The sequence below is a fragment of the Magallana gigas genome, chromosome 2, assembly GCF_963853765.1.
Source record: "Magallana gigas chromosome 2, xbMagGiga1.1, whole genome shotgun sequence".
NCBI classification, from domain to species: Eukaryota; Metazoa; Mollusca; class Bivalvia; order Ostreida; family Ostreidae; genus Magallana; species Magallana gigas.
Window position 1 is genome coordinate 57670935 of NC_088854.1, and position 12435 is coordinate 57683369.

Consider the following 12435-nt stretch of genomic DNA (forward strand, 5'->3'; position numbering starts at 1 on the left):
TATTTTGAAATTGACGCCGTCGTAATGCTGATTTGATCAAAGTTAAGGCTATTATTGCTCAGGTGAGCGATTTGGCCCCTGGGCCTCTTGTTGAAAGTGCGAAATAATTCTTTCACGGGTACCAGCTGATAAACAAAGGATTAGAATAAACATTTAATTGTTATAATTAAAAAAAAAACAAACTTCCTGACCAATAGAATGAAATCGATTACACGGTGACCCCTCTTTTAATTGTATTTCGTGTAATCATCATCAAAATAATATATTGTGATATGTACACGTACATGTCTCAAGAAAATTTTCAGTAGTGGTATACTTATTTTTAGCCACGGGGATTTTAAGTCCCATTTGAAAATTTTCTACTTTCACTTTGCTAAACAAAAAACAGGAAGAATACAGTATGGTGTAGCTTTACTCCCACAGACTAATTATAAGGTAAATTTACGTTTCTGAGATATTTGATAATGCAACAATTGTACAACTTCACATATGCAATTATATTAATTATTCTCTCACCTCTATATTAAGAACATTCTATAGCTGCTTGGCACCTGTACTCGTCAGATACAAGTAGTTCTGTTTTGTTGATTTTATTTACGGAGACTTCGTTACCATGCACTTCCTCAGATAACTCTAAACTCAGTTAAATGATGGAATTAAAAATGATCTATAACTGTCCAAATAAAAAGAATCTTAATTCCACGTTGAGACATAAGCTAGGTAGGTAAATGAAATTCGCTTTATATAGAATGTAAGATATATATATAGGATAAAGGTGATCCGTCACACCTTGTATCGATTACTACGTCATCATACCAGACAGGGGTGGAATACTGATTCAATTAATGTAATGATGACGCCCGTGGGGTATATAATTGAATTGTAAACATTGCAAGCATCTTCACGGAGAAATTATCAACGTACTTATGAAATTAAATTAACGTGTGTATTTACCTTTGAATTGTTATGATGTTTACTAGCTGTAATTCTGAATTTTTTTTAAATATTCGAAAATTAAAATAGAATTTATCTGTACCACGAATGAACTACATAGCCTAGTCTAACAATATCGTTTCCAAACGTGAAGTTCCTGTTGTATTGTTCATATGGTTAAAAAACTACATTTTAAAAGTGTAATACAGGATATATTGTCGATACGATCAGTTAATGTGATGGTGATTGTTAAAATAAATGTAACGGCTTAAAAAGCAAGGCAATGTGAAAGTTTAAACAATACATCACACTTTTCCCTGGTTAAATTGTCAAGATCTATAAATGGAGTGTATTTGGTTTATTTATCCCTTTTAAGTTTAAATAGGCCATTCTGTCTATTATGGCTATGTTTAGTGTCAGATAAATACTGATAGGGTGTTTTGATAATTTATTAAGATATAAACGATTCACTATGGAAACTTTCAAATAATGGCCGATTTAAAGAAGATGGGGGAATAAGATGGCGCAAATACCCATTCGGTTTAGTAGTAAAATACAATTTTCTTAAATTTATTTTTTCCCAATTAAATTTATTCAAATATATTATAAAACAAGTTTGCAAAAGCATAATTTCTAACTTTATTCAGTTTTTAATATATTTAACAAAAGATAAGAAAAACAAATATTGCCTGAAAGTTTGGTGGTATCGAACACATAACATAAAAACCCTAGATATAAAAGGTGTGACTTTGGCCACGAATTTACGGACTTGTATTATTTTTTTCAAAACATACAATTGTTGGGAAACAAAATAACATTTTTAATGCATAGAGGGTCATCTCTCCACGTTTTTGTTGATTAAAATCGGCTTGTTTTCCATAAGACCTTATTTAGACTATTAGAAAAATGTGGAGCACAGACCCACTCGATAAAAGAAAATGGCTTGAAGTTCTAAAAAATGACAGTATTTGCAGGTTTGATACGTATACGCCTGTTTGAGTCAACATATTCCAAGTATTGAACATATTTATCGGTTAAAAATCAATGATATGTTTAATATATATTGTTTTAAATGATTTTTTAAAACAATATCAGATTTATTGATATTTTATTTTTTCAGTACCTTGTTCGATTGTGTATGGGCATTTTACACGCCTTATCCACCCATCTTTATTATCGCGAACTGAAATTTACATCGATGTAAATGGGGAAAACTTTTTTTTCGACCATATGAATTTGTTTAATAAGCTTTCTTTTTATTAAAACGCAAAATACTCTAATAAATTATCCGAGGTTTTGGGGGTTTTCTGTATGTTAAAATGCAAGGCATATATTACAGTTTCAAGAACCAGAAATCTCAGTTTGGTAACTCTGAGGAGTCTGCTGAATATTTCATAGGTTATAGTTATTTTCTTAATTTTAAATTATTCAAATTATATCACCCCCCCCCCCCTAAATTATACACTGAATGTCTTAAAGCCATTAATCTGGACGACATGTTTTAATTTATTTGTAATCCTTGCTATCTTCCCTTTTGATCCGTTTTCCGTGCCATGTGTTAGCAACATCATTTCCTTTTAAGTAAAATTAGATTTTCACTTTATGTCATAGGGCCTAGTATGGAAAACAGTGAGATTTTTCTGGGAGATAAAAACAAACAACTGGAGTTTTTGAAGAGCGTTTGGAAAAAAACGGATACTTCTACGACGAAAACAACAAGTGCCCTTGATAATTCAGACAGGCCAAATATAGACCCCAATGACAAAGAAAAAACAACACCTCGGAAACCAAGCCACCAAAGGCCATACTCTCCGGAGTTTTTCGACCAATCAGACGACTCCGAGGACGACTGGAGTTCATACAGTTTCAACACTCACCCAGTCCGGAAACGAGCACCTGCTGATGACGAAAAGGATGACGTCATTCACAACAACTTTTATGACAAGGAATCCAAACGAGATCCCAAACAGGCGTTGATGTTTAGGACTAACAAGGCGACAAAGACACTATTTATATTGGATTCTGGGTCATCATCTCGGTATCAGGGGGAATTTAATGAGGAAGGACAGCTTCAAGATGAGGAGGTTGTAAGCAACTCATCTGTTGCCAATGACTCCATCTCTTCCACTTCCGGCGCAGGCGGAAGTATGTTTGTTTTATCTTTGAGTAGCGGGCATGCTGGACGTTTAAAAATCAGTAGCTCGGCATCTTCTTATCTGTCGTACCGAAAAACTCCAGAGTGCATGGGATATGGTAATAACCAACTATCTCTATGTAATTTAATCTACTGTATTCTCTTATCATTAGATAACAGAATGATCGTAGAATTTAAGAAAAAAAATCTTTTTGTTTCCAAAATTGTCTCCACTTGAGCTAGATTTAAAAACCTCTCTCTTTTCTTTGTGAGGAAATCTCCATTCACTAATATTTTTTTTCAAATACTATATTTAATGACTGACAAACACATTATAAAGAGGCACAAGAGTGTATATATAAATTATATATATGAATACACAGTTTGAAAATAGACTTAATTAAGACTTTACAAGTAACATGGCGATATCTTGCTTAAAGTTTAGATGTTCTATCTCTAACTTCTCAATTCAATAATTCCATCCATGTGTTTTTTATCTTACTGTGCATTTTTGATTGTACCAAAATTTTGTCATTGACAGAAGCCCTCGGCCCCCTAGAATACGCTTATTTACTGACCTTTAGCCAACTTCAGTATTTTTTTTCTAAAGAGTATTTCTATACTCTGTCCCGAGTTTTTGCTTCCACCACTTTTTGCTTGATATTTCAATAATAGTAAATACCTATGTGCTCAAACTACGTTTATCCACTAATATGAAAATGTCCAATATCTGTTTTGAAACGCCCCCTCTACCGATACACATCCCAAAATTGAAAGTCTACGGAGATTTCAATCGCAACTTCTCGGGTCTTTCCGGCAAGCTCGTGTTTGCCGGAAAGGCCCGAGAAGTTGCGATTGCGGATTGCATCAGCCATTAATAAGCCCGGAAATTGCGCGAGGTATCCCGAGTACTTCCGAATGGAGAAAAGATGTAAATTTCCCATTATAAATCTCCGTAAGAAAATTGTTTTCGTTCCTGTGAAATTTTATGAGTGAAGAGGGATGATTGTTCAATGAAGATACCTTGGATATATTCCCTTTCATCAATTTCAATTGTATTTCTTTCACAGGTATGTGTATTTTTATTAAAAATCATCGAAAACTTATGGAAGCAATAATTTGGGACAGACTATAGTCTTTATACAGATTGGACTTTTTATGCTCTTTTACGGAAATGCAAAAATATGTAGCTACATGTACACAGCAAGATTAGTATATGTTTTACTTGCATGTTATTCGTTTTATAAAGCCCCTCAATAAAAAGTGAGAAAAGTTTGATTTATGTAGGCATATGCGAGACTAGTCATTAGTTCCCGGCAAAGAGGACTTGTCTTTGAATGATGAATTGGTTTATCTACTTAGCAATTTCTTGTATAACTTACAATTAAAGCTTAAATTGCAGTGTTAGAGCCAATAACTTGTTAGAATTGGACTCGTGCCTAACTTTGAAACACGAAGCGTGATTTAATTAACTTTCGCTCGGATACTCGAAAAGTATGATTTAACAAGATATTATGCATCTTTGATTTTTGGGAGTTGATTGTAATTAACTCACTAAAGCAAACCGGAAGTTTGGACCTACATGTAAGCACAAATCATCACCGCTGACAAAACGTAGTACTCGAAAATAATCGATAAATTTGATGTAATGTATTCAGAAGCAGAAGAAAATTTATTTATAAATACCTTAAATATAGTAAGATTTTAAATGGTTCGAACAATTAAGATATTTTTTGTAGTCGTAGGTATTCCTACGCCAAAGTTCGATTACAGTAGTAGCGTTTAGAATAAAGGTCAGACTATCCAATCTAAAGATAGGACCAGTGATGGCGTATACTAGACTTTATTATCATTTGTTTGTTAAAAATTGCTTTGATACACTTTTCTCAGAAATATTTCGATTACTGATACATAATATTACATAATTATCGTAGAGTTTGATGGCGTTATTTCTGTCTTTGAATATCACACAACCTGATTTGTATGGGGTTTTTTTTTCGTCTACATAGAATTCTTGTAAAAAAAAAAAAAAGGTGTTTAATTATTCAAATAGAGTTCAGAAACTACTTGCCATGCAAAATAACATATCGTTGACATCAAAATAAATAATGATCAATAAAATCAACTCCCGTCAGTACTTCAGTACTTTGATTATTCTTGTTTATCACTGGCGAAGATAAACTGAACATGTCCTCTAGTAAGAAAGGAGAATGAACATGACTTTGAAACTCAAATATTTAAATCACTTTTTTGAAATGAAACAAAAAATATACAGTGGTTTACATTTGGCATACTTTGGGGTTTTTCTTTGATTAGGAGTCACATGATAATGTTATGTGTTATTTTTAGTGAAGGATGACGACTTCTCTGACGAAGCAGAGGACTTCGTTGACAACAAGGAATCACGTGTCACCACCACCCACACTCACTCCCACGATCACTCCCACGCGCACTCCCACTGCCCCCACATCCACACCCACTGTCACAACAAGTACCATAGACACTACCACACGCACGGCGGTTACCATGACGACGAAGATGAGGATGTGAATGAAAAGTACCCGTTTGATTACTGCTCAGAGGAAAGGGAACCCACTAAACGCCGAACATCGTCGAACCAGAACGTCACGTACCATGGAACTGGTAATTATTTCTTATATCAGTATTTAGAGCGGCCCAACTGTTTTCTTCAACACAGCAATATGTTGTAAATATTGTTTTTGTAGATTTTTACCCCCCTTGTGTTTATGGCTACCCAGAAGGTAATTGTGTTGGTTTTTCACTGTTTCTTTAACATCATTGATCCTGCAATAGTACTGTGGATGGACAATTCTTTTTGCAGTTCTTGGATGTTTAGAAATATCTTTGCAAGAAATAAACGACTATTTATCTTACTTGGTCACTCGTAAAGTTTGCATGGACATTCTTTCGAATCAATTGTGAACATTTTATATTTTCAATTCCACTTACAAAAAGAAGAGAAAAGCTGTCGATGTGACAGCAAACCGAGTTTTCTTTTGAACAGTATCTATAATCCATTTGTCAACCCTGAATTGATGAACACTACCTATCCAGTACCCAGAGAAATGGTGTACCATATATGCAATACTTTGCCAAAAAATGACCAAGTTCAACAGCTGGTATTTAAAAAAAAATAAATCATCAGAAATCAAAATCCCAGCAATATGCACAACTGTGATATATGTCCAATTGATCTGCAAAAGAACAACTTCCTTTCTTGAAAACTGTAAGAGGAGTTATCCGTACAATTGGGGTACCCTATATTTTACAATATTTGGCATAAAAATGACTAATTAAGTTCAACAGCTAGTTGGAGGTGTTATCCGTACAATAAGGGTACCCTTTTGGCAGCCGCCCGCCATTTGCGCTATTTTTACCATTTCAATAACCGGATTTTTCCTCTGGAAAACCCGGTTAAAAAGTAAAAAATGAATTGTTGCAGACTTTTTTCGTTTAAATTTCAATGCGATAATTGATCAGCTACTAGTATTGATAGACGGAACACCATGTTTTATAAACACTTCTTTTATTTTTTTTATTTAAAAAGCAAAGCGAGTTCAAGGTAAATGAAATTAATTAATAGCGAATATTTAGAAAACTTTCATCTTATTTTTTGCTTTACTGACTCAAACCTATTTTACACACTATGCTACAAATGATACAACACATGTATAAACCCATTTATAGTCATGGTTTTGACTGTTTCATTGTTTGAAGTGTGATACGCTCACAATAGATGCACATTGACGCTTATAGATACTTACCCTGTTTTCTTTATATATCATTTTGATTAATAATCTATAAATATATAATTAGGTTTCAATGAAATACTGAAATATTGAAATATATTTTTTATGAAATCTTTGACGAGATCATATCGACGGGTGACCATTATTATGCATGATAAATTGTTCATGTTGTCGACTTGATAAACGTTATTAATCTATTACTTCATGAAGTATGTATTAAACAATACAAATTGTTATACTTTCATGTTAAATACTGAAATCTGATTGGTTAAGACGCAGTTAATAATATTTACTATTACCCTCAGCGTTAGCAACACACTTGGCAACGGGTAACATTAAAAAATGTTACATGCGCGAAAATTATGCGCGTACGGTTCGCTGTAGAATTCACGTTATTCCTATATAAAAGCAGTAAAATTTTCTTTAAAATTTTAAAAAAGACAATCAGTATAACAAAATAAATAGTGCCTGTTTGGGAGCCGCTTCGCGTCGGTTGACAATGGTTTTCTCGGGGTGTCAATTTCAACTGTTACCCTCCCAAACAGGCACTATTTATATAATGTAACATTTAATTAAGATCCCTCGATCCTTGTTCTATCCCCCCCCCCCCCCCCCAGGCCAATGGCACCTCACACATGCAATTTACAGAAAGAGATTTTTTTTATAATAAAGGAAAAGTCTGCATACAGTATGCCAATGTAAATAATCCTCGTTTATCTTTTTCACTGGAGATGCACGTGAAGCTCATCTGGCATTGTATCACAGTAGTGTGTTATCTAATATACTAAGTATTACTAGTATTAAGGACACCTAACATATATTCAGTCACGTGACATTGTTTAACATTTTTTTTATGAAGAGTGTATCGGATAGAGTCTGTTTGCCTTGTTTGTCTTAAACTAACTATTTATTTCCACCTTTCAAGAATACTTCGAGAGATATGACTGTGCACGTGTAGTTATACTTTAAAATCCTCTAAACTTTCTCAGTATGTAAAAGAGCTCTCACAGTATACTACATCTAGTTTGTAACTTCTGCTCATATTTCATGATATATTCATGCTATGACAAAATGTGTAATTGAAGGATGCGGGCAATGCAAAAACTGCAAGTCCGGAAAAATGATGACAACGATGGAACAGCTGGCAGACAGTATCGACTGCGAGATTCATGACGTAGTTCCGGACGGCAACTGTCTCTTCCGGTCCGTTGTTGATCAGCTTAGGATGAACGGAGAGTTTTATTGGACAGCAAACACACTACGTCATAAGGCGGTGGAATATCTACGTCATAATCCCACTCACGAAGACGGAACTCACCTGGCGATGTTTTTGTCGAATGAGGCTTGGGATGAATATCTAGCTAGGATGTCTCGGGACAAGGAGTGGGGCGATCAGCTTATTCTTCGGTAAAGAAAGAAAAAAGATAGAAAGAGAAAGAAAATAAGACAGAAAGAGGGTGATCTTTCTATTTAGATCATTAAAATGTTTTTTGTTTACAGTGGGTTGAGCAGCGTCATTGGTCGCAGGATCTCCATTATAACTGCAATAGGCAGTGGTCATAACCAGACTACGATAGAGCCTGTTACTCAGAGCAATGACGTCACAAAGAAGGAACCCCTACAGTTGGGTCACTTTGATGAGCAGCATTACGTCAGTCTCCGGAAGAAAAACTGGTCCGACCTCTGGTTTGAGAGTAAGTGAACATGCTTGAGTATTTTGGGTTTAAATTTGAAGTTCGCTGGTTTTATTTTAGTGGTTGTGGTAGAGGCATTTACTTTGAGGCCAAACAGACTTTTTATCAGAGTGTATTGAGTTTCAATGTTGGTAATGTGCTAATGATTTTATGAACTGAAAAATCAGGTAAATGTCATACTAGGTCCACCTAATGCATTGTTTCATCATCACACAGACAAGGTTTATATCAAATAATTAAAATCTTAAAAACTTTTTCATGACAGATGGACGTAAAGAGAACTGTGTTGCAGATCTCGAACATTTTGAAGGTAGTTGTATATACATCAGCAAACACTGCCGTGTATCGATATATTCTGTAAAAAACAAAAGAATGACGACAAATAAAGTCTTGCCTTTAAGCCATTGGTCTGAATTTTCCCCCAAATCTACGACAACCTCTACAGTGTATAATATAAAATGATCCTTTCAGGTTCCAACCTGCAATATTACCTTGAAAACACACAGGACCACGTAACCTCCGTGCCATTTAGTCACCTACATTTTCTCATAAAGAAAACGATCCCCCTCGCTTCTTTGTTGGAAAAGCTTTCGTCCACTGAAACAACAGGATCTATCGAAAATGTAAGTCTCAACGAGGTACAATGTACAAGTAGCATGGTAAAAGTAAAATGTTACTTGATCTAATCATCAAAACAAGATTGATTTTATTTAGAATAAATTCTGGCAAGTATTTTATGAAATTCATTTGCATAAAATGTACCTCAACTGCTTTTAGTGCTTCTGTTATGTTATGATTATTTCTGAATTGGAAATCAAATGGCCTGAAAACAATCTTTGTCAGTTTAAAATTTAAGCACAGCTCATTATGCAACTAAATCGATCTGAATAGGCATTAAACAAGGATAATTGTTAATTGTTGTGCATTTTCATTTTTCTGAAAGGTTGGCAACATTGCAGAAGGACTGGAATGCGACTTTACTTCATTGCTACAAATATCCTACAACAAGTCTAGAAAACCGTATCGAAATCTGGGAGTCACTGGAATAGTTTTTGTAGAAGAGCACATGGCATTTAACAATATGAACGACGTAAGCGAAGCAGAAAATCAGTTTTTGCTCGAGTTTGATGATCTAGACTCTTCTCCATGGGTTAAATTGGTTGTCATCAAACCGTCAACTATGACACTCCGATACACTGAGATAAGAAACGGAACTGCTTATTTATCTGCCGACTATATACCTACCAGAAAGGACAATGCCAGAAAAAGTAAATTGGTATACGGAATAGAGTGCATAAAGTGGCCCACACACATCGTCGATTCTTGGTTATCCATAAAAAAGCTCGCCGGGTGGCCCAACGAAGAATTGTTATCGGAAGTAATTAAAGAGAAATGCATAGTAGTTCCGAATACCAAACATGATACTTTATCATGGAGACTGAATTTCATGCTTCCCATCCGGGCATTAATCAAGCGTGGTACCAACGCAGATCAGCGCCATTGCTACAAGATATTCAAATTGTTAGTGGACAGTGTCAGCAAGGAAGACTTGAACTTACCATCCTATGCAGTCAAAACTATTTTCCTTTATGCTTTAGAGGAAATCCCATCTATGCACTGGGAACAAAATAAAGGCATTTGTTTATTGCACATGTTAGACATGTTACTGTCTTGCCTTCATAAGAAGCACATGTCAGACTATTTCATCACAATTTGGAATTTGCTGGAAGATGTAAATGACGATGAATGCAAAACTCTTTATTCAAGATTATCAGCAATACGACAGTTTCCGATCATAGCAGTGGTACTAGCATCAGAAGTTCACGGATTGCCAGCAAGTACTGTTGCCGAACCACTTATTGAACATATCCAATCCATTGAAAGAGGGCATTATGTAATGGGGTCTGAAAAAGATGTATTCCTGCAAATATCCATAGAAGCTGTGAAAAATAAGCTTTGGTATTACTGTTTCAAAGACTCTGTCCAAGAATTTGTGGAAATGTACGAAAACGCTCGCCTCTCCAACGACTATACGCCGTCGATGGAGGAGTTCGCAAGCTCGTATTTCCAGGATATACCAAACAGAATAGTCTGGTGGTTTTACTTTTTCTTGGATCATTTCTATCAAAAGAGATCTCTCGTAGCTAACATGGGGGCGTTTGGTGGCAGGACCATTGGTTCTCTGTTGGGACCCAATAGGAAAACAGGGGTTTTCGATGAGGTTTACGTGCCTCACCAACTGTTGACAGAATATAAAGGGCGTAGTTCATACGAACCGGACGTGACTTTCTTATTGGAACTCACTCAAAATCTCAGTTTTTCTGAAGAATACAACCACAGTGCCCACTATCAAATGGAACTTGTGCGCTTCCTAAAAGAAAAACTTAAATCATGTACTGAAGCGGAAGGCTTTTCAAACACAATACAAGGCAGCCATCAAGCAAATTACCAAGGTCAAATCATGTCACTGCAGTACTATATACTATTGATGTCTATATTACAGCAACTTTTCAGGTCTCTCAAGAATTTAAAGTCCGTTGAACTTTTCTCCGAGTACATTGAGGATGCTGAGAACGCATGCGCAATCATTGGGAAGCCAGACAATTATTATTACCTTGCTCAGTTCTACAAGGAGCTGGGATGCACAGAAAAATATCGCGAAGCCATCAGTGTTTACAATAACAGTTATACAGACTGATATAGTGACGTTTCCAATGAAAAACCAAATGGAACGCTTCATTCTCTCATCGATTAACTACGAACTATTCTGTTTAAAATTTTATACCGCTTAAATGGGACACCTTATAAGGACATTATAATCAAAAGACTTTTACCGGCTTAGAATTATTAAATTTTTCAATATTTGACCAAAAATATGTTTTGAAAATATTTAAAAAGGTAAAAAATATAAAAGCCCCAATGGGATTCGAACTCATGGCTTACAGATTCGTAGTTCTATTTCCCTCCGCTGTCGGAGAACAATTTGTGGAAAGAAATTATAAAATAGTACTTGATTTTATTGTTTATTTTGATAGAAATTCGTCACAATATGGAGGTGTCTCACTCAACTTTAAAGCTCATTTAAGGCAAAATCAACACGCTTTTTTCTTCTTCCTTGTGCACTGTTCGCTATATGTAAGCACATGCTTATGGTAATTTATCTTCTTATATAAACCATTATGATTCTTTGTCATTTTTAAACGATATGTGTTTCTCATGTGTTGTTATAAAACAATATTGTATATGGTTTGAGTGAATAAATCAAGTCGAAATTTTGCTTAGGTCCAAGTGAATCTATTGCTTATTCCTTTTTTTTTTAAATTGTTAATCTTAAATTTTATCAAAACATTTCATTAAGGTTCCTCACTACACCTTGAATTTTTCTCTCAAATCAGCAGAAAATTACTTGATTATGATAGATAGCATGATGGATAAGAAGTATATGTGTCAAATAGGCTTAAAATTGTGCAATTTTAAATAAAAAATGATATTTTCAAAAATTTCATTCAGTAAACATTAACAAAAGCCCCAGGCGGATTCGAACTCATGATTGCGGTTCACGATTTATGGAAGTAGTCTTTTCTGGTTTTCGACTTGTCAAATGTAAATGTGATTAAATGTTTATTAAATCAAGATGAAAGGAATTTAAAATATCATATGTTTCTTTCTTCTTTACTATCACACAACTTGGCACAGAAATAGTATTCAAAGTTTAGAATCTAACAAGAACGGTATTGCCGTAGATTCACTAGTTAATTCAGTATTTGAAAAACATTAACATAAATGTTGGAAATTTTTAACTAATGTGAACTAATATTTTAAAATAAGATACTTGGGTTTCAGAATATGATTAAAAATATGATCTGCCAATCAAATTATATTTCATAGAATGGTGTAAAAAATC

At 34.6% G+C, this 12435-nt stretch overlaps 1 protein-coding gene across 7 annotated transcripts; it reads left to right on the top strand.

Annotated features, from left to right (window-relative positions):
- Nucleotides 1-286: 286 nt before the first annotated feature.
- LOC105327183 (uncharacterized) lies at nt 287-12184 on the top strand. 7 transcript variants are annotated; one of them, XM_066077458.1, is made up of 10 exons: nt 287-435; nt 2545-3186; nt 5417-5710; nt 5794-5829; nt 6636-6650; nt 7923-8244; nt 8338-8531; nt 8797-8844; nt 9003-9190; nt 9475-12184. In XM_066077458.1, exons 2-10 carry the CDS (start codon nt 2553-2555, stop codon nt 11227-11229), a joined length of 3486 nt encoding a protein of 1161 aa, XP_065933530.1. In that variant the 5' UTR covers nt 287-435; nt 2545-2552; the 3' UTR covers nt 11230-12184. The 7 variants fall into 7 exon arrangements, with proteins under 7 accessions (XP_065933530.1, XP_065933532.1, XP_034303673.2 ...); XM_066077460.1 differs by having other exon boundaries at nt 9003-9154; XM_034447782.2 differs by having other exon boundaries at nt 8797-8841.
- The last annotated feature ends 251 nt before the right edge of the window (nt 12185-12435 follow it).

Coding starts and splice junctions, on each gene's coding strand:
- LOC105327183 (XM_066077458.1), top strand. CDS start 2,553: ATGGAAAACAGTGAGATTTTTCTGGGAGATAAAAACAAACAACTGGAG. Junction 8,532..8,796: donor GTCCGACCTCTGGTTTGAGA/GTAAGTGAACAT, acceptor TTTTCATGACAG/ATGGACGTAAAGAGAACTGT. Junction 9,191..9,474: donor TACAATGTACAAGTAGCATG/GTAAAAGTAAAA, acceptor TTTTTCTGAAAG/GTTGGCAACATTGCAGAAGG.